Source organism: Orycteropus afer, unplaced genomic scaffold (assembly GCF_000298275.1).
Source record: "Orycteropus afer afer isolate SDZICR_OR568_19922 unplaced genomic scaffold, OryAfe1.0 scaffold00080, whole genome shotgun sequence".
NCBI lineage: Eukaryota > Metazoa > Chordata > Mammalia > Tubulidentata > Orycteropodidae > Orycteropus > Orycteropus afer.
This window is the reverse complement of record NW_006921667.1, coordinates 7404948-7432717: the sequence shown is the minus strand read 5'-3', so window position 1 is coordinate 7432717 and position 27770 is coordinate 7404948. Positions and strand designations below refer to the sequence as shown.

Below are 27770 nucleotides of genomic sequence, written 5' to 3'. Positions count from 1 at the left end.
ATTGGTTTCCCTTTTCTTTGTTGAAGAGGGTCTGTGCAATCCTTCTGCCTAGTCCGCCATCTTGCCCCGCCTCCTCTTTCAATGTGCTTTTAAAAGCACTATCCCACTATCTGGGAGAAAAGGTCAGTTGACTTTAAAGTTGAGTGGAACAAAGTCTGCCAAAGTCAGCAAATAGGCCCTCAGGGTGGGTTGGAGAGGGGCCTCCATTTGGATAGGGTGGAGGGGTGCTCTCTTCTTCTTGTCCTGGCCAAGACCCTGCAGCCCTACCAAGGTCTATACTTGGAGTTAGTACCACCTTCCCACAAGGCTGTTTTGAGGAATTAGCTCATGTTAAAGCACTTGGGAACTGCCAAGTCAGTGGTGGTGGTTGTTTTTACCATTAGCATCTCAGCATCAAGAGGGTCCCTAGGCCCTTGGGAGGCTCCCTAACCCAGCTGCCCTGACCTGGGTTGTGACCCCAAACACTCCGCTACCCTCACTGGAACCCTGCCATATCTGCTTGGCCCTCTGCCAGGCATGCTATCATCTGGGCATCACCCCATGACTCTGCCCTATTGTCTGGCTGCAGTAGAGGGTACCATGTCCTCTTGGGACTTTTGGAAGCTTTGGAGCCAGGTGCCTGCATTCCTGCAGGCTCAATGAGGCTCAGTCACTGGCTATGTGCTGCAGGCAAACACATAGATACTTAACTCTGGGCTCAGTTCCTCAGCTTACTCCCTGAAGGTGGTGGGTGGTCATTGGGTTCTGGAGCCTCAGCAGCACTGGGCAAGTGTAGGCACCCTCAAGCTCTGCGAAGGAGGGAGGGAGGTCTGGGGCCTGGTCTTGTGGCACCGCCACTGTGTGTTGGGAACCCACCCCTTGAATTTTAACCTATATCCCAGTCCCTTCATCTTCCCTAGGGAGGGCCAACAGAGACTACATACCTGGAGCTGGACAAAGCTCCCTCGGGAACTGGACAGTGCCAACCACCAATAGGGACCCAAGGCACAGCCCCAGGAGGCCCTGCTCCCCTCACCTCCCTTAAACTCAGCCTCCACCCTCCCCTGGCCTACCACTACCAAGCAGATCTGAAGGTGGCATCAGTAGCCTTAGGTGACCATCATTGGCTGGACCTGAAGCAGCTATTCACTGCTGGTTGCTTGCTGGGAAAAGGAGGTTCATTTGGGGAGCCAAGCCCAGCAGCAGGGTCATCACTTTGGCCATAGTGGAGACAGATGGCCTGTAGGCCAGGACCAAGTCTTCCCTGAGTGTCCACACAATACCAAGGCCTGTGCACCACAGCCTGTACTGCACAGATGCAATTCAGCTCAGCCACTCATCAACCAGACCTGCTATGTGAGATGCTATTCAGGTTTATTTTTTGTGTGTGTACAAAAGTTTACATGTGACACAGATACACAAACATGGAGACATAGATACACATAGAAACACACAGACAGACATAGAAACATACTTAGAGACCAAAACCAAAAAAAAAAACCAAACTCATTGCCATTGAGTTGATTCTACTCATAGTAATCCCTACTTGGGTTTCTGAGGCAGTATCTCTACGGAAGTAGATTCCCTAATCTTCCTTCCAAGGAGTGGCTCGTGGGTTTGCACTGTCAAACCCACGAGCCTTCTTGTTAGTAGTCAAATGCCTTAGGTACTATGCCACCAGAGCTCCCATACTTAGACACAGACACACACAAACACACATAGACATGCACACACATACATGCACACGCAGTCATATACAGAGACACACACAGGACCTCCTTCCCACCCCCATACACACACATATGGGGCCATGCCTTCAGGAGAGTGCTTAAGATGCAGTATCTGGGGGGAGGAGAGGGTTTGTGCTGTCAGTACCAAATCATGGAGTCTCCACCCACCCTGCCTCCTGCCACGGGTGCTTGAGGGAGGGGTCTGTGGGCCTCTGGCAGCCTTTGTTTTTGCTGCCCACATTCCAGGGGACTTCTCAGGCAGCTGAACTTGTTGAAATATTTGGGCTTCTTTGGACAATTCTTTCTATTTCCAGCACTTCCTTCTCCCTCAGTTGTTTTCTTCTCCCCATCTGCTGTGGGCTTCTTGGTACTATAAGGCAGACTCCATGAAGGGCATGTGTTTGGCGGTCCTACGCACCCATGGACTTGCTAGGGTGGCTCTCCTGCTGCCAACATCTCTCTGCTTCTTGGTTAGAGGGCTTGTTCCCAGAGGGACTCACATCCCGCCTGTATGGGAGGATGTGTTGGAGCACCCCTAACTGAGCAGTTGAATCCATGTGGTCCTCCTTCCTCGGAACTGGGACCTTTGGAGCTTGACTTTCAGAGGAGACTTGCCCCTTGCCCTGGAATTCTCCCCAACATGTCCTCTCACATGTCCTTCTTGTTCTTTCCCCACCATGCAGGTTGCAAGATGGGAGCAGAAGACACGCAGGCTGAGCAAGGCCTTCGGGTCACCCTACCTGGCCTGCTATGTGCTAGGGGGTGCCATCCTGCTTCTGAACCTGGTCCGCTCACACTGGTAAGCTGTCCCCAGCAGGCTGCACATGCGGGGCTGGGCCTGCTCCCAACTGGTATGGTTGTTTTCCATTGTAAGAGTCCATGGTGCTTGAGAGGAAGAGCTGGCAAATGCTGACAGTTCTGGGGTCCATCAGATGGGGAGCAGAGATTTACTCCCTCCTTAGGCAGGGAAAACATAATGCTATGTCTTCTCTAAGACTGGGGCTGGTGGGGAAGAGGGGGACAGAGGGAGCAGCACTGGTGGCCCTTGGCTTTTATCTGCAGCCCTAGCATGTGCCACTGCTTTAGTTTTCTCCAGGAGGTACTGGGGCAGGACCAAGGCCTAGCTTAGTCCACATCCTTGTCCTGATGGGAAACTGTCCTAGTGGTGGAGCTCTACCCATTGACCACTTCTTGCTGCCAGCTTCTCCCCTCTCCTTAGGAGACCCTCAGCGGGAGTGTGGTTCCAGCCATATTCCAGGCTTGGGAGCCCAGACCACCTGCCTCTGAGCCTTGGTTTGTCATCTGAAAGAGGACAGGGTGAGCACCCACCCCCTTGGCTTCTGTGAAAAATGAGTGCTACTGCACATGGGTCAGTCACTCATGGCCTGAATGGACCCCTGTGGTGCATCAAAAACTAAGGAATTACCCATGAAAACCCATTGCTGGGTTTGACACTCCACTGGCTTGGTTGAGGTATGTCTGATGGTGTTCCTTTAGACCGGGCCTGTGTCCTCTGCTTCACAGCCCCACCTGACCGCTGGCTCCCTCAGAGGCCCAGCCAGTGCTGGTGTGACAGTGGAAGTATCTGCCAACTGCTGGGCCATGTACAGAGAATAGCCTCTGTAAATGCCATGGGGGCATGAGGGCAGACGAAGCACTTCCACACTCCATTCCTGCTGGAGAGACATGGGTGGCTCTTCTCCCCACTTTACAGATTAACAGATGAGGCCTGGCCAGGGTCAGAGTCTGAACTTGGACCCAGGCCTTCTCTTTCCACATCCACATGCCCCGTGGGTTTGGCCTGCCAGAGACTGAGGCAAGTAGAGTGTGGTCAAGAGGGTCTGCTGAGTTAGGCTCTTAGCCAATCAGGCTGCATATTTCTTGAGACTTCTTTCATCTAGGTCAGGACAGATGAAGGGTCATCTCAGGCTCTGGTCCTGGGAGGGAGGGGCCCCTTTCCTGGGTTGAGTGAAGGAGATCTTTTTCATCATATGAAGGAGTTTGCAGTTTGGCCTGTTACAGTAGCTTGGGCTTATAGGGAAGTGGCAAGGGGACCCTCAACTCAGCTGGCCTGTAGGGCCTGCACACCAACAGCTGACAGGCTCCTGGACCAGGGAAGAACCGTTTTAAAATGAAGAAGGTGAAGCCCAACAGGCGCAAAGGAAATGTGATGGCAGAAAAACCAGGGCTACCTTGGGCTGCCTTAGGCTACCTTAGGCTGCAGTCCTGGTTCATAGCAGTGAGAAGTCTAGACTGTGAGGGAAGGAGTCATTTTTTCAAGGGAATGGGGACAGACAGACACCCTAGGGAACCATCACAGCATAGTAGGGCCTACAGCAACCCCCCATGGCCCTGCTGCCCTTACTGAGCCTTAGCTTGTCCGTGCCATAAAGGAGAAAATATACATGAGTGCCTAGTTCCTGGTGGGTGTTTACCACCTGGAGTGTCTTTGAGTGAGCAGGCCCTAGAGGGTGGGAACTGGGTCATGACTGGATCAGAGAGGACAGAGATAAAAGGGCAGAGGGTGCTTGGCTCCTGTGATGAGGGCAAACGGCTTCTGGGGTCATAAAAACACTGCTGACCTGGCAACTCTTCTGCTGAGCCCACCACCAATGCAGCAATTAAGGGGCCCAGCAGTGCAAGCAGCACAGGGCAGCCACTGCTGTGTCTCCCTGCCTCTGCCCACTTTTCCTCCTGAGGTCTCTGTCCTGAGTCTGGGTGCCCTGGGAGGCCTTGCACACAGGGATTTTGCACACTGCAGCCTCCCTCATTGGTGCTGTGTGCTGCCCCTACTGCTACCCAGAACCTACCCTACAGGTCACTGTGATGACTCTGACCACCTGCACTGGCCATTTCAGTAGCACCCAGCCCTTGCCACTGAGTCATATAGCATGGCAGACACTTGCTCACAGGTGACCCAGGCCAAAGGGACTCCTACAAGAGAGAGGCACTAGGCACTTCCTGCACTTGCACATGTGTCCCTGGGAAACCTTTGAGGACCCCAAGTAACATAGCCTGGGATGTGCATTGGTGGCTGGGGTGGGGAGCCCAGAGAGGTTATGGAGGGAGTGAGGTGAAGGTGGGATGAGGAATGAGTGTATGGAGAGGGGTGTCCAGCCTTTCCTCTCCTGGTCAGCTTCACCTGGACAGGACTAAATGTACTAGGGGCATCATCTGGTTAGGCCCTAAAACTGGGTAAGCCTCTGCACCAGCATGCAAGCAACAACCAGGGGTCCTGGGCTTACAGAATCTTCTACCAAGGCACCCATGTCATCCAGAGGCTCCTGGTGTACCAGGTACAGTGCTGGGGTGGAGAGTAAACTCATTCTAGAGGGGCCCTCAGATGGTAAGGGAGTCAGACTAGCCACCAACTGCAACCAGGCAGGTACTGGGGGGCATCTGGAGGAGGGCAAGCCCAGGGTGTCAGGGGAGGCAGACCAATGGGAAGTAGGGGGTGAGTCCAGTTGACCTTCTTCATAGTCCCTTGTCCTCATCTCTGGGGGCAGGCAGCAGACTTGCTGAGTCTGGCAGCGGGCCTCCCCACCAGTACGGAAGTGGCTAGCCAGACTGCAGGCCTTGCTGCCAGAGAGGCTTTTGGCATATCTGTGGCTCTGTCCCTACAGGGACATCTATGTCTGTTACTGCTGTGTTCCCAGTGCCACTGGGGACTGCTCCTTGCATAGGTCAGGACAGGTGACTGGCAAGTGATGGGTAAGTGAGCAGCTGTACCAACAAGGTAGCTGCAAGGACAGTAATTCAGGTGGCAGCAGAATGGGTCAGGTGGCAGCTTAGCCCACGGTTTGCACACATGGCCAGAGAAGAAGCATTTAATCTTGGAGTCAGGCTGGTCTGGCAGCTGGATATGTAATGGGAAAATGGGATTCCCATGGGCTGGGAGGCAGCATGTGTTAGTTGTCTATGGCTGCATGATAAATCCCCACAAACTTGCTGCTTTACACAGCATACTTGGCTTCCATGATCACAGCCTTTGGGCTCTCAACAGGCTGCAGTCACACTGTTGGCTTGGGTCACATTTCTCTTGAGGCTCTGGGTCCTCCGCTTCCTGGGGTTGGTGGGACACAGTTCCTTGGGATTGTAGAACTGAGCCCTCAGCTTTTGGGGGCTGCCCACCACACTCTGCCACATGGTTCTCTCCATAGTCTGGCTTTTTCAAGGCCAGCAGGAGAGTGTTTCTGCTGCTTTGTACCTCTCTAACTTCTTCCATCTCTGACCTCAAGATAGTCACCCAAGATAATCATCAAAGTCAGCTGATTGGGACCTTAATTACTCAGCAAAAGCCCTTCACCTTTTCCCCATCATAGGAATGGAATGACTGAACTCAAGGGGAAGGGATTGTATGGGGTGTGGACTTGTGAGGGCTTTCTTAGAATTCTGCCTACCACAGAAGGGAATTTGAGATAGAGGGAACAGAACCAGCAAAGGCTCAGGAAAAGGCAAGAGCTCAGTGAGGCTACAAGATGGGAAATGGGGGTGTGACATCCAGGGAAGAGGCTGGAGAGTTACTGGGGGCTTGTGCCTGAGGGAAGGGCTTGGCTAGAGTTGGGTTTTGCAGGGTGCATCTGGTGGCAGGAGTGGAGGGTGCTCTAGGAGGAGTCTGGGGCAGGAGACTTGATGAAGGAGGCTTGAGGCCAGAGCTGGGGGTAGATTCAAAGGCCTGTGCAGATGAGGACGTACAAGATTTGATAACTGGTCGGATGTGTGGACCAGATGGGAGGAGTGGGAGGTGAGAGTGGCTCAAGGAAGGCCTGCTCCAGACAACACTCATTACTTCATGCCTGGAGCTCCACCATTACCTGCCTTCCTATAGGTATGAGGTGCTGTGGTCAGTGAGCTGTGGGCAAGGAGGCCTTGGAGATCTGTGTAGGCAGCTAGAGAACTGGCAGTAGGACCTGGAAGGGGATTGGGCAGGAGGAGGGAGAGAGGCTGTAAATCAACAAAGTGAGACCAGGTGGTAGAGAGCCCAGGTAGTGGGGAGCCGGGGTGAGGGTGAGACACTTACTCTGGCCAAGCACCCAAGGACCTGTGACTGGAAGACAGAGGATGGAGGCCCCATCCCAGGGCTGCCCTCTGTTCTCTTCCCTGGGGGTCTTGGGACCTTTTATCTGGGAGAAGAGTTGGCAGGGACCCCAGGGGTGCTGAGGGACTGTGGAGGAGGAGCTTTACCTCTTTTTGTCTCACATGTGGAAGAGGATGTCAGGTCACTCTGGTTGTGAGGCGAGTGTCTCATGAGGGTCATGGGGACAGGAGAAGCCAGGACTCCTAACAAAACGAGGCTGGTTCCTGTTTGGGGAACAAGACAGCATCCTTCTTGGCTGGGGTGGGGTTTGTGACACTTTGAAAAGGCACACAGAGTTCCTACAGATTTATAGCCTCACATTCTAGTCCCTTGAGGGTTTTAGGGTACAAAGACAAACGTTGTATATTGTATCACATATTTATTTGAATGTGTCTTAGGAAAAAAAACAAGCACACGCATCAGATGCCTAGTTTCATGGGTAGGATTACTTAATGTAAGCCCCTTGGTGGTGCACACAGTGAACACACTTGGCTGCTAACCAAAAGGTTGAAGGTTTGAGTTCACCCAGAGATACCTCAGAAGAAAGGCCTGGTGATCTGCTTCCAAAAAATCAGCCATTGAAACGCTGTGGAGCACAGTTGTACTCTGATACACATGGTGTTACCATGAGTGAGTCAACTCAACAGCAACTACTTTTTTTATTGCTTAGTGTGAGATGAAGGGTATAAGAGTTTAAGAACATATAAGTCAATACTAGTGAAAATAGTCCCTGACTGGTTGATATTTGGGGCATGCTTCTTGTTGATTGCAGACAGAGATAGGGACCAGCTAGACTTGGGGGTGTGAGTGCCATGATACTCACACTCTGCTGGATGTGGTAGGACACACATCACACACATGATCATTTCATACACATGTGCCCACCCAGGGCTTCTGGGATTTCAAGGAGTAGTGCCCAGACAGCCTCAAGTCACATTTGTGACCGAAAGTACAAGCCAGGTTTTAAAAATAGAACCTAAGGCAGATGAATGTGCATCTCTCCACCCCCACAGCCCAATGCAGAATATTTCTAAAGGAAATTGCCTCCTATTACTTCATTCTATTCCTGAGTCTTTGGCCCCAGAGTGCTCCTCGTCCTCCATTAATCGTTCATGGGGACCGGACTGTGCTTTCCTGGCTTAATGGAGGCACTAGGCACACACAAAAGAGCACCTGACTGGGGCTGAGTTATGCAGTTCCAGTAAAGCAGACCTGTGTAGTCACTGTTTACGCACGTTGGCGTTGGGCCCAGGGAGAGCTCTCACCTAGTTTATTTGCTGTTTTTTAGGGCCAATGCCCTGCACAGCCCACCTAGGGGATGGGCACTCTCTGGGTATCACCCTGACTTACGACAAAGCTCAAGCTAATTTTTCCTCCCAGACCCCCCTTCTCTGTTGGTGATGGGAATGCAGGAGGAGATGGGCTAGCAGGTGTGTAGCTTTGCCAGCTTGACTCAGTGTTCCTCGAATCTTCTACCCACTGACCATTTACTCAGGAGGGCCAGAGTGCTTGGGCCTGCCTTACCATCTAGGGCCATGAGTGTGGGGAGTCATGGAAGGTGCTTGAGGGGGAGAGAGCCATTGTCCACAGGATGCTGCCATTGGGCAGCAGTGTTAGGATAGAGAGAAGGGTGTGGAGGCAAGGACCTATGGGTATGGAAATGTGTCAGGAGGATTTCTGGGGACCAAAGCATAGGGGGAGGGGGCTGTGAGACTTGGGTGATAAGGGAGGGTGGGTCAGACTATGTGGAAAGCCTCAGTAGGCTCTCAGTGCCAAGGAGGGCAGGCCGGTCTGGCTAGATCTAGCAGGGAAGTCAGTGCTGGAGCCACCAGTGTAGGCCATTAGAAGGGAAGCTCTAGGGTCCTGGGCCTCGACCAACCAAAGGTTGAGTCCAGGGCAGCCAAGGCACAGTGCAAACCTTTATCAGGAAAGTGCGTCAGCTTCCAGACCAAATCAGTTTTCCAACTGAGATGTCACCCAGGGAGATGGGCTGGAAGCACACAGCACCAGGGTGCAGCATGTCAGTGCAGAAGGTCCTTTTCTGCCTACTGCATGCAGACAGGCACAGAGGCGTTCCTGCCTTCTGCTAGGATGATGGGGATAGTTCCTAGCAGAAGGACTGGCCCAGCAGCCCAGCGTGTGCATTAACCCTGCCACCTCCCCCAGCAGCCTTTCCATGCACTGAGAATGAATTCTAGGCTCCTCACCGGGCCCTTCATCAGGTCAAGGATGTGGGTTCCTTCACCTACTCCTTTGCCCTACGTTCTGTCCATCTTCAAAGCATCCAGATCTAGGTGGTTCTCTTTCCGAAATGCTCTCTGCTACTCCCTCCCCATTTCTAGGCTAATTTCTCCCGTTAGATCTCAATGTAAATACCACTTTCTATGCTGTGGTCCAGGTGCTTTTTCTTTTCACACACTCACAATTTACAGTCCTTCGTTTATTCCTGTAGGTTCACAGGCAGAAGAGCCTGAGCTGGTCTTCGTGTGTGCCCAGTCTCTGGGCACTGTGTTTTGGTTACTTGCGTGCTCCCCTAACAGAAAATGCTACAAATGGGATGGCTTTAACAAACAGGAGTTTATTCTCTTATGGAGGCTTTAAGTCTAAGTTCAAAGTGCCAAGCTCTAGGGGCTGAGTGAAAGCCCCTCAACCCTGGGCTTCAGCTCTGCCTCTTGCTACAGGCCCACTGAAGCTAGAGGCATCTCCCCACTCAGGCAGCTGCTAGCTGCTTAGGCTGACAAACCCAAGGTCGACAAGTGAAAAGGCACAGTCCCAATATTACCAAACCACATGGCAGGCCATTGATTCAAGTCTGTTGAATGTCCCAGAGTTGGCAGAGCATGGCAGGCTGCTGAATAACGACTCAGCTACATGCAGGGTTCAGGCATGCTATCAGTTAGAGACCATTCCCCAAGGCTTATATACAGGAAACAGACCACACCCCTAAGGCTGCTCACAATAGATTCCACCATGGAGCTGATTACCAGTCTCATCATGAGTGTATTTGTGTACATGCATGTATGTGTGCACACGAGTATGTGTGTACATGTGTGTGTATGTATATGTACATGTGTGTGTATATGTATATGTGTGTGCATGCATGTGTGTATCTGTGAGTATGTGTGTAGTGATGGTCAGTCATCGATGCACTGGTGGGCAACATAATAAAGGGCAGGTAGGTACTGGCAAAATACAGTACCTGGGAATACTACATCCAGCTGCCCAGCCACTCAACCGGCCCAGCCAACTTGACATACAAACTTAACCATCACACACGGTCAGCCACCTTGGGAAGAAGTTGATCTGCCTCTTGAGCAACACTACAAGGAGACTGGGTAGGGATTGTAGATAAGAAAACTGAGGCTGGGACACCAAGTCTTTTGGAACCCAATCTAACTCTTTTGCCAGTACCTACCTGCCCTTTATTATGTTGCCCACCAGTGCATCGATGACTGACCATCACTACACACATACTCACAGATACACACATGCATGCACACACATATACATATACACACACATGTACATATACATACACACACATGCACACACATACTCGTGTGCACACATACATGCATGTACACAAATACACTCATGTGTATACACACATACAAACACACATTCACACTCTGCTGTGGGTGTCCCTGATGCAGTGATAGCCATTGGGTGCCTACAGGTAAGCCCTGACTGTGGTTATAGAGGATTCAGGCTGCTGGCTTGTGAACAAGTCAGGTGAGAGAGTAGGGGTGGAGCATGGTCATGGCAACCAAGCACAGTGCTGAGTATGCCCTGAGCTGCCTTGTTGTCCGGCAGCCCATGACCATGAGCTGATCCCAGTGCTCAGCCTGGAGTTGCAGGGTGACCATGAGCTTGCATTGCAGGAGAGGACAGGGCAGGTAGCAGTGAGTGGAGAGTTGAGGGTGTGGGCAGCGTGACCAGGGACTAAGCCCTGATACAGTGTGCCCCTGTTTGACAGGTCACTGTACAAACCCCTATCCACCCTTCTCTCTTCCTCCTTGCCTCCCTTTCTTCACTCTGGGGTGGGAGAGGCCTGAGGGAGTAGGAAGGGGATGCTACTTTCTCCCCATTCAGTGAATATGTGCTGAACCTCCATCTACCAGGAAGTGCCAGGTCCCAGGGAGAACGTCTAGTTGGGGGAAAAGTTCCAGAGAGGCAGCTTTTAGCCAAGCCTAAGGAAAAATATTACCACAGTCTGGATTTATCAATGGAATGAATAAATGAGCAAATGAATGAAGATGGTAAGTTCCTTCTGGTTAAAAGAGCCTGGCAACAGAGACACTTAGTGATGGATGGATAGATGAGTGGATAGATGGATAGAAGTATGAGTAGATGTGTAGGTGAGTAGATAGAAAATAGAATGTTGGATGGGTAGATAAGTGGATAGTGTACTGTTCTGGGTAGGAGGTGTCTGGTATAGAGTGAATGCTCAGAAATGGATGGATGAAATAATTGTCCTGTGTGAGACAGCAAATCTTCATGTCTCTTTTGAGTGTGACAATGGTGGTGGAATAAGAATGTGTTTGTGGCTGATGCCAACACCTGTGCCCATGTATCCCTTTCCTTTGTGCCCTCGCAAAACACCCAGAGCTTCCCTCTAACCAGTGCTACTCCCTCAATAGGGCTCAGACCCTGAACTCCCCCTTCCTGTAGCCTAGCTAGAGAATCTAGGTCAGCCCTCCTAGATGGGGTACACAGCCCTGCTGTGCTACCTGAGACATGTGCCTCATCTTTCTGAGCCTCATTTATCTCTTTAGTACAAGTTGCTAAGTGGACAGGATCATGGTTTGTAAGTTAACAACCCTTGGGCTGAAATTGCCTTCTGACATGTACAGAATCTAAACTTGTTCATTAATTGCCCATTTCTGAAGCTTAGAACATGTTACATGTAAGTCAGGATTTCTGGCATCCCTTGAAAAATCAGAGTTGCTCAGGTCTGGACTGCTTTTTGTCACTTCCTTTGTGCAACAAAGGGCTGGTATTGGTGGCAGGACTGTGCTCTCCAGGGAGACTCCAGCCCACTTCCCTTAAGTTTGTCACTTGCATGGCCCAGCAGGCCTTTGAGTTTGAGACCCTAGACTGGATACATCTGAGGACCCACCCAACCTGAGGCCAGAGCATGGGAAGAGAGGGTGTGAGGGGTGGGCAGCCCCCTTACCATGAAGTGACACCCTGTCCCCACCCTTCCAGCTTCACACAGGCCATGCTGAACCAGCCCAAGATGGAGAGTCTGGATAACACTGCAGCCTACTGTGTGGGCCTTGTACTCCTGGGAGTGGGTGTTGTGCTCGTGCTTTCCAGCTTCTTTGCACTGGGCTTCACCGGAACCTTCCTAGGTAAGACCCACTAGCTGGCTGCTCTAGAGTTGTGGTCTGTGACAACTGGGGAGCCCTGGTGGACCAGGTCTCCTTGCCCCCTGACTCTCTTCTCCCTGGTCACACCTCAGGGGTGGGCTGGATGGGCTCCAGTATCCCAGCCAGCACCAGGCACTGGGCTTCTGCCCCCCAGTCCTGGCCCTTGAATGATGTCCACTGCTTCGGAAGGCTCTCAGGGTCTTGCTAGCTCTGCGAACAGGGCAAGGGCTATGCCTTGCAGCTCCCTGGTTGTTGATTGGGCAGTTCCTGGCCAGGCTGGATTCCTATCACTGTGTTGGGGCTTGAGGCAGGAGATGGTATAGGTCTGAGGTGGGAGGGGTGAGGGATGGGAATGCTATTGCTTGTATTTGTTCCCCTCTGCCTAAGGATCTAGGGGCTCTGGTGGTGTAGTGCCTAAGGCAATTGGCTGCTAATCAGAAGGCTGGCTGTTCAAACCCACTAGCCACTCTTGGGAAGGAAAATTAGGCAATGTACTTCCGTAGAGCTGCCACCTCAGAAACCCAAAGACGCGTCTCTATGAGTTGAATTGGCTCGATGGCAGTGAGTTTGGTTTGGTTTTAGTCTGCCTAAGGATCTGGGGATTTCAGGTTGTGTCCCCATCCCCCATAACATCAACCACTTCCCATCCCTGGGACCCTGTGAGAAGAAGCAGCTGAGGATGCTGGGAGAGCATGGTGCTTTGGGGAATAGGGCAGGTCATAGACAAGGCTGTCATGGGCTTTAGTCTCCTCTCCACTGCCTGGCCTGTGTATCTGCACTTCACAGACACTCTGAGGCCAACTTGAGCCCATCACTGGCCCGACCCTCAGTAGGAGCCACACTTGAGGAAGGCTCAGGTGTGGGTTCATCATCAGAGCTGGGGCACAGCAGTGAGAGGTACACCAGGGGGCACAGAGGGAACCTGGGGAAAATCAGGAAAATGTGAATATCTTGGTTGACTAGGTGGGGACTGGGCCGGGAGGAAGGAGGAAAGGCCTTAAGCCAAAGAACTACACAGGCAGAGATCAAAGGGCAGAAGCTTGAGTCTTGGAGGAAGGCAGGCAGGCTGTGACATGGCTGTAGCAAGAAGTGTCAAGTCTGGGTGGTAGGGCTGGGCCGGACTAGAAGTGCTGAGGGCCAAGCAAGGCACTGAGGCTGCATCCCCAGGGTGATGGGGAGCCACAGAAGGGCTTGGAAAGATCCTCTCTTAGGAACAAGGAGGATGTGTTGGGGGTGAGGGGTGAGAGGTAGGATGGAAGTAAGGACCAGGAGGGTATCTTGGCCCAGGTGGGGTTGGGGGTTGGTGAGGAGTAAGAGATGCCAGGGCCTGGGTGGGAGGGAGGGGGCTTTATGCTGGGGGTGAGGAGAGGTGAGGCTAGAGACCAGAGGGGAGACTACTTCTTCAGTAGGGAGGATCTGGTCTTCACTCAGGACTTAGAGGGCAGAAGGGACTGAGAGGGTGGAGGTGTGGAGTGGCTGGGTGGGGATGCAGTGGGAAAGGGGGCCAGGTATATGAGGATACTGTGGACTTATCAGGGCTGTTCTGAGGAGTAAGGCTGGTCAAAAAAAAGGCCCAAGAATGAACTTTCCTGTTTCCCAAGCAGGGCTTTTAAGTGCCAGAGGGGGTTCAAGTGGACTTTGGAAGTAGATAAAGTGCTTACACCCACTCATAACCTCGAGTGAGTCATTCCCAAAGTGGTTCTGTGCCATCACCTCTTCTAGCCCATTTCCTGCTTCCTGGGAAGAAAGCTCCATCCTAGCAGTCCCAGCCTTCACCTCTGGGCCCCTGTATCCTTTGTGCTTCGACAATGGGGTGACGCAGCTCCTGCCAGGCTCATCCTGCCTCTTGTGTCCCACTGTCAGCTGGCTGCTCTACTTTCAGCCTCAGATAAGGCTCACTTGTCCTCAAGGAGCAGCAACAAATGGAGACTTTTCTGGGGAGAGAAGGGTCTGGAATGATAACAGTGGCGGCCTTTTTAATTTTCCTTTATCACATACATATTAAAATGCAGATTTAAATTTCATAATGTATACTTATTATTTTTAAAAAACTAAAATACATTTGGGACCTCCTTATATTTTTATTTCACAATTTTATTTTAATTTGATAGCTTTTTTTTAAAAATTGTGATTTGGGTGAAAGAAAGTTTACAGAGCAAATTCACTTTCCATACAGCAGTTCACATACACTTTGTCTCATGACATTGACTACAATTTACCACAATGCAACAGCTCCCCTCCCACTTCCTCCCCATAGTTACCTCTTCCCTGTGTCCTTCCCTCCATGCACTTCTGCCCCCGAACTGTCTCCCTTAGAATAGAATAGCCCTTCTATTCTCCCCTGATTGTTCTCTCCAAGGAGTGTATCTACCTAGTGTAAATGTTCACCTCATATGCCTGTCTTTTGTTTGGCTGGAAGCCACAGGAGTGGGTATACTTCCAGACCTGAAAGGCAGCTAGGAGCCATAGTCTTGGTGGTTCCATCAGGCTCTATTAATTTGATAGCTTCTGTACCATTTTTTCCTAAAAGTTGATAAAAGAGTTTCAGACTACTCTTATGCAAGTACACTGCAAATATTATGTGGGAGATAGATGTCTTTGGTCCCAACAAGTGAAAAGCCAAATTAAATACAGCCATTATATTACATTATGTATTACAGAAATGTTTTTTCTGGTTGTTTTACTTTTTTAAAGCAGTAACTTTTCATTCCCCCCTCATCCCAGCCCTTAGTAGCAGCTAATCTAATCTTGTCTCTATGCATTTACCTATTCCAGGTGTTTTCTATAAGTGGAATCATATAATATTTGTTTTTTTGTGTTATTTCACATAACAATGTTTTCAAGGTTCAACTATGTGGTAAAAACGTCCTTTCTTCTTATAAGTGAATAAAACTACATTATATGGGTATACCACATTTTGTTTATCCATCATCTGTTGGGACACTTGAGTTGTCTTTACTTTTTAGCTGTTGGGAATAAGGCTGCTATAAACATGGGTGCACAAGTATCTGTTTGATCCCTGCTGTCAATAGACTTGACAGTAGTGGGTTTGATTTTTGGTTTTCAAGTTTTTTTGGTATATAACCCAGGAAAAGAATTGCTGGGTCATATAGTAATTCTATGTTTAACTTTCTGAGGAACCACCAAACTATCTTCCACAGTGGCTGCCATATTGGCCATAGATGCATGGATTTATTTTTGGACTCTCAATTTTATTCCATCGGTCTATTTCTCTATCCTTATACAGACCAGACTGTTTTGATTACTGTAGCTTTGTAGTGTATCTTTTGCTGTGATGCTTCACAGGTTTCAGTGGAGCTTCCAGACTAAGACAAACGTAGGATAAAATAACCTGGTGATCTGCTTCTGAGAACCAGACATTGAGAGGCCTATGGATCACAATGATTCGACTCACAACTGATTATAGTGATGCCACAGGACTGAGCAGTGTTTCATTCCATTGTGCATGGGGTTGGGAGCTGACTCAAAGTCAGCTAATAACAACAATAGTATATCTTGAAATTAGGAAGTGTGATTTTCCTCCTTTGTTCTTTCTCAAGGTTGTTTTGGCTACATGTAGTCCCTTGCAATTCTACATGATTTTGAGGACTTCCATTTCTGCAAAACTATTGTAATTTAGGTATTGTGTTGAATCTTAAATCACTTTGAATAGTATTGCTATCTTAACAATATAAGTCTTCCTCTGATCCATGAGCATGGAATACAGTTCTATTTATATAGGCCTTTAATTTTTTTCAGCATTGTTTTATAGCATTTAATGTGCAAGTCTTTTGCTTCCCTGGTCAAATTTATTCCTAAGTACTTTATTCTTTTAGATGCTATTGTAAATGGAATTGTTTCCTTAATATCTTTTTCAGATTGATCATTGCTGATATATAGAAACACAACTGATTTTTGTGTTTTGACCTTGTACCCTGCAACTTTGCTGAATTCATTTTATCTAGTAAGCTTTCTTGTAGATTCTTTGTTGTTGGTAGGTACTTTTGAGTTGTTATTGACTCATAGTGACTCTGTCTACTGCCTGATCCTGCGCCATCCTTGCAGTCATTGGTATGCTTGAGCCCATTGTTGTAGCCACTGTATCAATCCATCTCATTGAGGGCCTTCCCCTTTTTCTCTGACCCTCTAGTTTACCAAGTGTGATATCCTTCTCCAGGGACTAGTCCCTCCTGATAACATGACCAAAGTATGAGAGACGAAGTCTGGCCATTATGACTTCTAAGAATTCTTTAGGATTTTCTCTATATAGGTAGCATAGTACTTGACTGCTAACCAGGAGGCTGGCTGTTCAAACCCACCAGCCACTCCTCGGAAGGAAGGTTGGGAAATCTACTTCCGTAGTGATGTTGTTGTTGTTTTGTGCCGTGGAGTTGGACCCGACTCATAGCGACCCCTCCATGAGTTTCCGAGGCAGTATCACTACGGAAGTAGATTGCCCCATATTCCTTCCGAGGAGTGGCTGGTGGGTTTGAACCACCAGCCTTCTGGTTAGCAGTCAAGTGCCTTTGGCACAAGGAGGGGTTCCTATGAGTCAGGTCTGACTCCATAGCACATAACAACAACAATAACAACATATATAGGATCAGGTCAAGGAGCTCTGGTGGCGTAGTGCAGAAGGCATTTGACTGCTAACCAGAAGGCTGGCTGTTCAAACTCCCCAGCCACTTCTCGGAAGGAAGGTTGGGCAATCTACATCCATAGTGATACCGCCTCAGAAACCCAAGGAGGGGTCACTATGAGTCGGATCTGACTCGATGGCAAACACAGCAACAGCAACAGCGCTTCTAATTCAACGATGAATAGCACTGGTGGGTGTTTACATCCTTGTCTTGTTTGTTATCTTGGGCAAGTTTCAGTCTTTCACCACTGAATTTGATGTTAGCTGTGTGTTTTTCATGAATGTCTTTTATCATGTTGAGGATGTTCTTTTTTATTTCTAGTTTGCTGAGTATTTTTATCACAAAAAGATTTTGGATTTTGTCCAATCCCTTTTCTACATTAATTAAGATGATCATATTGCTATTTTGTTTATTCTATTATGTATCACATTATTTGATTTTCTTTAATTGAACCACCCTTGCATTCCTAGAAGAAATTCTGCTTGGTCATAGTGTATAATGCTTTAATACAGTGCTGGAATCTGTTTCTGGTATTTTGGTGAGGATTTTTGCATCAACATTCATAAAGAATATTGGTATATAGTTTTGTTTTCTTGTGATATTTTTATCTGGCTTTGGTATCAAGGTAATACTGGCCTCTTATAATGAGTTAGAAAGTGTTCCCTTCTCTTCTGTTTTTCAGAAGAGTTTTGAGAAGGATCTGTGCTACTCTCCAATTGTTTGATAGAATTTTCCATTGAGGCCATTTGGTCCTAGATTTTTCTGTTAGAAAGCTTTTGATTACTGATTGAGTCTTTTCACTTGTTATTTTCTATTGATATTTTCTATTTCTTCTGTAGTCCATTTAAGGTAGTTTATGTGTTTCTAGGAATTTGTCCATCTTATCTAGGTTATCTAACTTGTTGATGTATGCATGTTCATGGTATTTTCTTATGTTCCTTTTTATAATGTCTACATTTCATTTCTGATTTTTGTTATTTGCATCTTCTTTTTTTATTTAGGTTTTTCTAAAGATTTGTCAATTTTGTTCATCTTTTTTTAAAAAACAGCTTTTTATTTTATTTTGTTGCTGTTGAGAATATACACAGCAAAATATTTATCAATTCAGCCATTTATACATGTACCATTCATTAACAATGATTACATTCTTATTTCAGACTACTCTTATGCAAGTACTACCATTGTAGTGTAGTACTACCGAGTTGTGCTATCGTTCTCACCCTCTTTTTCTGAGTTGTTCCTTCTCCATTGACATAAACTCACTTCCCCCTAAGGTTCCTATCCAACTTTTGGTTTCCTTGATGCTCTCTGTTGTTTTTCTGCTCTCTGTTTGATTTATCTCTGATTTTATCTTTATTATTTCCTTTCTTCTGGTAATTTGGGTTAGTTTTCTTTTCTTTTTCTAGTTCCTCAAGTTATAAAGTTAGGTTATTGATTTAAGATCTTTTTTAACGTAGGCATTTAAATTTCCAACCGAGTACTCCTTTTACTGCATCCCATGAGTTTTGGTTTATTGTGCTTTCATTTTCATTCACCTCTAAATATTTTCTAATTTTCCTTATAACTTTTTCTCTGACCCATTTAATAGTTTAATAGTATGTTGTTTAGTTCCATATATTTGTGATTAAAATTTTTTTTTCTTCTCGTATTGATTTCTATTGTGCCCAGAGAATATACTTATATGATTTCAATCTTTTAAAATTTATTGAGACTTGGCTTTGTGACCTAACGTATGGTGTATTCTGGAGAATGATCCATGTGCCCTAGAGAAAAATATGTTTTTTTGTGTTGTTGGATAGGGAGCTCTGGTGGTGTAGTGTCTAAGGCATTTGACTGCTAACCAGAAGGCTGGCGGTTCAAATCCACCAGCCACTCCTTGGAAGGAAGATTGGGCAATCTACTTCCATAGTGATACCACCTCAGAAACCAAGGAGGCATCACGATGAGTCAGATCTGACTCAGTGGTAGTGAGTTTGTTTTTTGATTGTTGGAGAGTTCTACAAATATCTGTTAGGTCTGGTTGGTTTATGGTGTAGTTCAAATCCTCATTTCTTTATTGCTCTTCATTCTAGATGTTCTGTATATTATTGAAAGTGGTATATTGAAGTTTCCAACTATTATTATATGACTCTCTGTTCCTCCCTTCGGTTATGTCAGTGTTTGTTTAATATACTTTGGGGTTTTGATATTAAGCGCATATACAGTCGTCCATTGGATCTATAGGGGATTGGTTCCAGGAACCCCTGCAGATAACGAAATCTGCAGATACTCAAGTCCCTTTTATAAAATGGCATACAACCTGTGCACATTCTCCCATATACTTTAAATCATCTTTAGATTACTTTTAATACTCAATACAATACAGTGTAAATGCTATTAAATATGACTTTATGCTTCCTCTTAGCCTTTGAGGGATTTCTTTGACCACTTAATTGCCCCCTTTTTCCTCCAAATATGTTTGATCTACGGTTGGTTGAATCTGCAGATGCAGAACCCATGGATGCAGAAGGCCAACTATATACTTATAATTGTTATTTTCTCTTGAGGAATTGACCCTTTTATCATTATGTAGCAGCCTTCCTCATCTCTTATAACAGTTTTTAAGTCTATTTTGTGTGCTATTAATAATAAAATAAATAATAATAAAGCCACCTCAGCTGTCTTTGTGTTACTATGTGCATGGAATATCTTTCTTCATCCTTATTGAGGATCCCTTGTATGTGATGATTTGCTTTGTGTCTTTGTATTGAAAATGAATCTCTTGTAGACAGAATATAGTTTGATCTTTTTTTTTTTTTTTTTAACCCTTCTGAAAATCTCTGCCTTTTAAAGAGTTTAATCCATTAACCTTTCAAGTAATTACTGATCAGGGCTGATAAGCCTTTTATCAATTTTTTTGTCCCTCATTTCCTCCAACTATGTTCTTTTTTGTGTAGTTGATTATTTGTAGTGAACCCTATTGATTCCCTTCTCATTTCTTTTGTGTAAATTTTAATGTTTTAGATAGTTTCATTGCTCTTACCATGAGGATTATACTTAACATCTTAAATTCATAACAATCTAGTTTGAATTTATACCAATTTTACTTCAATAGCAGACACAAATTCTTTTTTGTCTTTTATATCATATAGAGCATGACAAGTAGAGTTGCAAACCAAAAACACAATAAAATTGGATTTTATATTTACTTAGCTACTGTCTAATGGTGCCTCCTTTAAACCTGAAAGATTCCTTTAGCATTTCCTGAAGGATGGATCTGGTAAAATCTCTCAGTTTTTGTTTATCTATGAATGTCTTAATTTTCCTTTAGGTTTGAAGGACAGTTTTGTCAGGTACAGAATGGGTGGTTGACAGATTTTTTTGTTTGTTTGTTTCAGCACTTTAAATATGTCATCCCTTGCCTTTTGGCCTTCATTGTTTCTGAGGAGAAATCAGTGCTAAATATTATTGAGGATCCCTTGTATCTGATGACTTGCTTTTTTCTTGGTGCTTTCAAAATCTCTCTTTACTTTTGGTTTCCAAAAGTGTGATTATGAAGTATCTCAGCGTGGATATTTTTTAGTTTATTCTACATGGAGTTTGTTGTGCTTTGTCATGTATAGAATCACTTCTTTTGTCAAATTTGGGAAGTTATCAGCCATTATTTCTTCAAATATTATTTCTTCCCCTTTTTCTCTTCTCCTTTTGGGATGTCTATAATGGATATGTTGTTCCCCTCGATGGTGTCCCACTTGTCCCTTGTTGCTTTTGTTGTTAGTTGCTAATGATTCAGTTCCAACTCATGGCAATCTTATAGAAAGAAACATTGTGCCATGGTCAAAACTGATGGTATCTTTGAGCCCATTGTTGCAGCTGTTGTGTTAATCCATTTCACACAGGGTTTCCCTTATTTTCACTGACACTTTGTTTGCCAAACATGATGTCCTCTTCTAGTGATTGGTCTTTCCTGATGACTTATCCAAAGTACGCAAGATGAAGTAATGGTATCCTCACTTCTAAGGAGCATTTTGACTGTACTTCCTTCAAAACTGATTGTTCTTCTGGCAGTCCACAGTATATTCATGTTCTTTTGCCAGCACCACAATTCAAATAGATCAGTTTCCCTTCAATCTTTTACTTTCATTGTCTACCTCTCAAGTGCATATGAGGCATTTGAAAAGACCATGGCTTAGGTCAGGAGCATCTTAGTCAGCAAAGTGACATCTTTACTTTTTAACATTTTAAATGGGCTTTTTTTTTTTTTTATTAGGATTTGGGTGAAGATTTACAGAGTAAATTCACTTTTCATACAGCAGTTCACATATACTTTGTCTCATGTCATTGACCAAAATTTACAATGCAGCAGATCCCCTCCCACTTCCTCCCCATAGTTACCTCCTCCCAGTGTCCATCCCTTCATACTCTTCGAGAGGCCCATATTCTGCCAACCCTGTATATGATCTTGGATACACTCCCCGTTTAGACATACATAATTGTTTAGCTTGTTCACCCATCTATCCGTCCCTATACCCATATTTGCTTTCATTAACAACTCAGTATTGTTTAAATGGGCTTTTGCAGCAGATTTTCCCAATGCAGTACTATGATGGTTAATGTTACGTGTCAATGTGGCTAGGCTATTGCAAAAAGGACATGGGGGTGGCATCTTCTGACCTCCTCTTAACTTCACAAAAAGGAGACAGAATCACCATTAGCAGCAGCAGCCTAAGGCTTATTCCTATGAGGCCAAACATGCTGCCACCCTCCAAATCTTTTCACCAATTCTGACACCAACCATCCCTCCTACGGCACTTACTTGTTCTCTGCTGGGTTCAATAATTCATTGCAATGGCCACACAGAACTCACAGACAATACTTATGATTATGGGGTTTATTAGGGAAATAACAGGCTGTAATTCAGGTTCAGGAGCATGCTCAGAATGCAGATCTTCAGTCAGGACGGTCTCCCCTCAGCTGTGCCCTCAGGCTTGCCTCTCTGGCCCTTGGCCTCTCAGTCTGGCCCCTGTCCTGCTCGGGCAAGTATTACAAAGCTCTTTTAGCTCTGCAGATAGGTGCACCTATGTGTACCCCACTCTGCCATCAAGCCTTCTTGCTCCGTGGGCCAGCAAGCCTGATGCTCTGTCTCTTGCCTCTTGGTTTGTCAGCTGAATCATTTCAGCTGGTCATTTCAGCTGGGTAGTCTCTGCCAGGACATCTCTGCCACAAGGTCCAGTGCAGGGATCTCAGGTTAAGGACATGTTCCACTTCACCTCCAGGTCTTCTTTCTTGTTGGGAGTGAGAACCCCCTTTCTGTCTCTAGGAAGGCTCATTTTAAGCCTAGCAGAATGACAAAACTAACCAATCCCACATTAGAGTTCCATATACCTTATTTGTGTGGTCCCATCCCCACAAGAGTGCCATGTACCATATTTATATTACTCACAAGCTATCCAGTCCCCTTGGTAGGATTGGATAAGCACCTTACATTTGCATAGTTCCACCTAGTAATTTGATGGGAGTCAAAAAGACCATGATTTGAAAAGCCATTCAAGTAATTCACTATACCACAGCTATGATTCATTCTCAGTGGTTTGGCAGACATTTTCTAATCACCTTCCATTTTGTGATCTTATGTGAGCAGCCAGGTAGTTGGAAGGGGAGTTTCTTTGGTGGTATAACCTGTTTCTAGTATATAAATAGATGTTCTTGACTCTGTACTCTTCTTGTCACCCGGCCTTCAATTCTTGGGACATAAGCCTACAAAAGTCTCTGGTATGCTGCCTGACCTGTAGATTTTTATTTCATCTGCCCTTTCAACCAAGTGAGCCAGCAGAGGTCTTCAGCCTCTGTCACCTGACCAACAGATGTGGGTGGGCCATATGAATCATTACTTAACAATTTCATGAGCCGTTTCCTTGAAGTAAATTTCTCTATATATACCACTAAATCCAAGGATGAAGAAACTGAAAATTTTTAATACTTCTACAGTCTGAAATTTATCAACCATTAAGTGAAGATGCATTGATAATTACCAGTGATTAGAATACAAAAGTTGGAAACAAAAAAGAAAGATCGGTAGTTGGAAAATACAGCTTTGGTGATAGAAATAAGCCTGAGATCGCTGGATAGAATTTTGTAAAACCAACAACTTATTCATTGCAATACCTTTTTTCAACAACATAAACTGTGATTATACACATGGATCTTGCCAGACGGAATACACAGGAATCAAACCAACAATATCTGTGGAAAGAGACTATGGAGAAGCTCAGTATCATCACTGAGAACAAGGCTATGGGCCAACTGTGGAATAGACCATCAGTTGCAAGTTCAAACTGAAGTTGAAGAACATTCAAACAAGTACATGAGAGCCAAAATACAGTCTTGAATATATCCTACCTGAATTTAGAGACAATCTCAAGAATAGATTTGATGCATACAACACCAGTGACTGAAGACCAGTTGAGTTCTAGGAAGATATCAAGGACATCATACATGAAGAAAGCAAAGGTTGTTAATAAGACAGGGAAGAAAGAAAAGACTAAAATAGATGTCAGAAGAGACTCTGAAACTTGCTCTTGAACAGGGTAGCTAAAGCAAATGGAAGAAATGATGACATAAAAGAGCTGAATATAAGATTTCAAAGAGAAACTTGAGAAGACAAAGAAAAGTATTATATCAAAATGTGCAAAGGCCTGGAGTTAGAAAACCAAAAGGTAAGAACATGCTCAGCATTTTTCAAGTTAGAAAACCTGAAGAAAAAATGAAAGCCTTGAGTTGCAATATTGAAGAATTCCATGGGCAAAATTATTGAATGAAGGATAAAGCATGAAAAGAAGATGGAAGGAATACACAGAATCACTGTACCAAAAAGAATTGGTCAATGTTTTACTATCAAGAACCAATGGTATTGAAGGAAGAAATCAAAGTGTACTGAAGGAATTGGTGAAAAACAAGGCTTCAGGAGTTGACAGAATACCAACTGAGATGTTTCAACAAATGGACGCAATGCTGGAAGCACTCACCCTTCTATGCCAAGAAATTTAGGAGACAGCAACCTGGCCAACTGACTGGAAGAGATCCATATTTATGCCTATCCCAAAGAAAGGCACTTCAACAGAATGTGAAATTATCAAACAATGTCATCAATATCACACACAAGTAAAATTTTGCTGAAGATAATTTAAAAATGGTTGCAGCAGTACATCAACAGGGAACTGCCAGAAATTCAAACTGGATTCAGAAAAGGATGTGGAATGGGATATCGTTGTTGATGTCAGGTGGATGGATCTTGGTTAAAAGCAGAGAATACCAGAAAGATGTTTTATCAACTGTGCAAAAACATTTGACTGTGTGGATGATAACAAATTATGGGACTGACCTTTCAAGCTTTTGAGCAGTGATGCAATAGAATAGTATTTCAAAGAAAAATAGTTATAAAAATTTTGGATTCTAATCAAATAATAACAGCAGAAAATAAACACTTTGAAAAATAGGCAGGTATCCCACTGTGTCTGGAAGAATTAAGTCAAAGTAGCTGTATTCCAACCTATTGCCACTGATTTTTTGGAAAATAGCTTTAGAAATTTCCAAGTTGTCCTTGAATTGTCTAACCATGGACATCAACAGTTAGCCACACCTTAGGCTTCAAAGTGACATCTTTGGTTCTTAAAACTTTAAGAACTTTTGCAGCACCTTTGCCCAGGGCAATACCATATAAAATACTTTGACTTAATTCTTCCAGACACAGTGGGAAACCTGCCTATTTTTCAAAGTGTTTATTTTCTGCTCTTACTATTTGATTAGAATGTATTAAATAAAATTTAAAAACCTGTCAAAAAAATTAAGGATAACATTGCGAAGAATGAGAATTTCAAAACACTTAATTGTACTCATGAGGAACCTGTACATAGAGCAAGAGGCAGTCATTTGAACAGAACAAGGGGATACTGAATGGTTTAGAATCAGAAAAGGTGTATATCAGGGTTGTATCCTTTCATTTGTACTTATTCAGTCTGTGTTGTTGTTGTTGTTATGTGCTTTGAGTCAGACCCAACTCATAGTGACTCCTCCTTGGGTTTCTGAGGTGATATCACTACGGAGGTAGATTGCCCAACCTTCCTTCCAAGGAATGTTTGTAGGCTGAGTGAATAAGAAGCTGAATATATATAAATATATATAAAATTGTCAGATTCGAAATGGCCAGTGTGACTCCATTTTGGCTTACTAATAAATAGGATACAGATTCATATGTGTGATTCATATGTGTTCCATTTCATTTTCGACAACTTTCAATTATTCTAGTCATATTTTGTACATCCACATTCTGATTATTAATGTATGTTGTTCTGGTTACCTAATGACAGTCTAACCAGGAGCTCTGGTAGTGTAGTGCCTAAGGTACTTGACACTTGACTGCTAACCAGAGGCTGGCGGTTCAAACCCACAGGCCACTCCTCAGAAGGAAGGTTGGGCAATCTACTTCTGTAGTGTATGTGCAAAAGGTTTCATCTTTGTTATCTGCACCTCCCATGTACCTATGTCTTACTCTTCCTCAATGCCACCATGTTGATCACTCACATTTGGTACATTGCCCTTCTCTTCATCCAAATCAATACTTACCTCTACCTATCTAACAGTGTTCCCTACCCTACCCTTCCACCTCTGGTAACCAACAAAGAAAATTTCCTTCCATATGTAAACCTTTCCTTGACTTTTACAGTAATGGATTAATACAATATTTGTCCTTCTGTGATTGACTTATTTCACTCACTATAATGTCCTCCAGGGAGCTCTGGTAGCATAGTGCCTAAGGCACTTGACTGCTAACCAGAAGGCTGGTGGTTCAAGCCCACAAGCCACTCCTCGGAAGGAAGGCTGGGCAATCCTACTTCCAAGGTGATACTGCCTCGGAAACCCAAGGAGGGGCCGCTATGAGTCAGGGCCAACTCGACGGCAAATAACAACAACAACAGCAATGTCCTCCAAGTTCATCCATGTTTTGCAGATTCTATATTATTTTTTAGGGTTGCATAGTATTCCATTGTGTGTAAGTACCATAATTTGGTTATCCATTCCTCAGTTGATGGACACCTAGGTTGTTTCCAACTTTTTGCTATTGTAAATAGTGCTGCGATGAACACGGGTGTGCAACTGTTCTTGTCATGGCTCTCACTTCTTTAGGATATATACTTCGTAATGGAATGGCTGGGTCAAATGGTATTTCTAGTTCCAACTTTTTAAGAAATCGCCATACTGTTTTCCACAGTGGTTGTACCATTTTATAGTACCACCGGCAGTGTACAAGAGTCCCAATCTCTCTGCATCCTTGCCAGAATTTGTTATTTTCTGTCTTGTTGAACTTTGCTGGTAGTGCTGGGGCAAGATGGTATCTCATTGTTGTTTTGATTTGCATATCTCTAATGGCTAATGATCGTGAGCATTTCTTCATATGTTTGTTGGCTGCCTGAATATCGTCCTTGGTGAAGTGTCTATTCATGTCTTCTGCCCATTTTTAATTGGATTATTTGTCTTTTTATTATTGAGGTGTTGGAGTTTTCTGTAAATTCTAGAGATAAGTCCCTTGTCAGATATGCCATTGCCAAATATTCTTTCCCAATCTGTAGGTTTTCTTTTGACTCTTGGAGAAGTCCTTGGCAGCAGATAAAAATTTAATTTTTAGAAGGTCCCATTCATCTAGTTTCTCTTCTGCTTTTTGTGTATTTTGGGTTATGCTTGATACTCTGTTTATTCCATATATTAGGGCCCCTAAATTTGCCCCTAGTTTTTCCTCAAGGAACTCAATACTTTTAGGTTTCACATATAAGTCTTTGATCCATCTGGAGTTAGTTTTTTTGTATGGTGTGAGGTACAGATCTTGTTTCATTTTTCTGCAAATGGATATCCAGTTTTGCCAGCTGTGATCATTATGTTTGTTTGTCAACTTGGCTGGTCCTGGTGGAGTGACTGGGCAGCTGGTGGTAGTATTCCCCATGATGAGACTGACAATCAACTCCATGGTGGGATCTACCACAAGCAGCTGAGTAGCTAGCTGCCTTTGGGATATGGTCTGCTTCCTGTATATAAGGAGAAGCCTTGAGAATGGTCTCTAGCCTATGGCATGCTTGGACTCTGCATGTAGCCATGTCATTGCTCTGCAACCTGCTATGCTCTGCCGACCTTGGGACTTACAATGGACTTAAGTTACTGGCCTGCCATGTGGTTTGGTAACATCAGGACTGTGCCTTTTTACTTGTCAACCTTGGGGCTTCTCAATCTCAGCAGCCAGCAGCTGTCTGAGCAAGAAATGCCTCTAGCTGCAGTGGGCCGGGAGCAGGAGGCAGAGCTGGACCCTAAGGTTGAGGGCTTTTCACTCAGCCCCTAGAGCTTGGCACTTTGAACTTGGACTTAAAGCCTCCAAATTGTAAGAATAAACTCCTGTTTGTTTAAGCCATTCCATTTGTGGTATATTCTTGTCAGAGTGGTACTAGGTAACCAGAACACCAGCACTGTTTATCAAACAAACATTCTCTTCCCAATTTAATGGATTTAGGCCCTTTGTCAAAGATCTGCTGACCATAGATCAATGGATCTATTTCTGGGTTCTCAATTCTATTCCGTTGGTCTATGTATCTGTCACAATACCAGGCAGTTTTGACTACTGTGGCTATATAGTAGGTTTTGAGATCCAGCAGTGTGAGACCTCCTAATTTGTTCTTCTTCAATAGTACTTTGCTTATCCGAGGTCTGTTTCCTTTCCATATCAAGCTAGTGATTGATTTTTCCATATCCTTAAAAAACGTTGATGGGATCTGGGTTGGGATTGCATTGAATGTATAGATTTCTTTGGATAGAATTGACATTTTCACAATGTTCAATCTTCCTATCCACATGCATGGTATTTTTTTCCATTTATGTAGATCTTTTATGGTTTCTTGAAGTAGTTTTTTATAGTTTTCTTTGTACAGGTCTTTTGTGTCCCTGGTAAGATTTA

General features: G+C 45.1%; 1 protein-coding gene across 1 annotated transcript in view; it reads left to right on the top strand.

Annotated features, from left to right (window-relative positions):
• The window catches only part of PEMT (phosphatidylethanolamine N-methyltransferase), a 229048-nt gene that overhangs the window by 164622 nt on the left and 36656 nt on the right, over positions 1–27770 (top strand). The window contains exons 2-3 of the mRNA XM_007941448.1: positions 2393–2508; positions 11995–12140. Coding sequence (XP_007939639.1) covers positions 2393–2508; positions 11995–12140 — 262 coding nt within the window. The remainder of the gene's footprint in view (positions 1–2392; positions 2509–11994; positions 12141–27770) is intronic.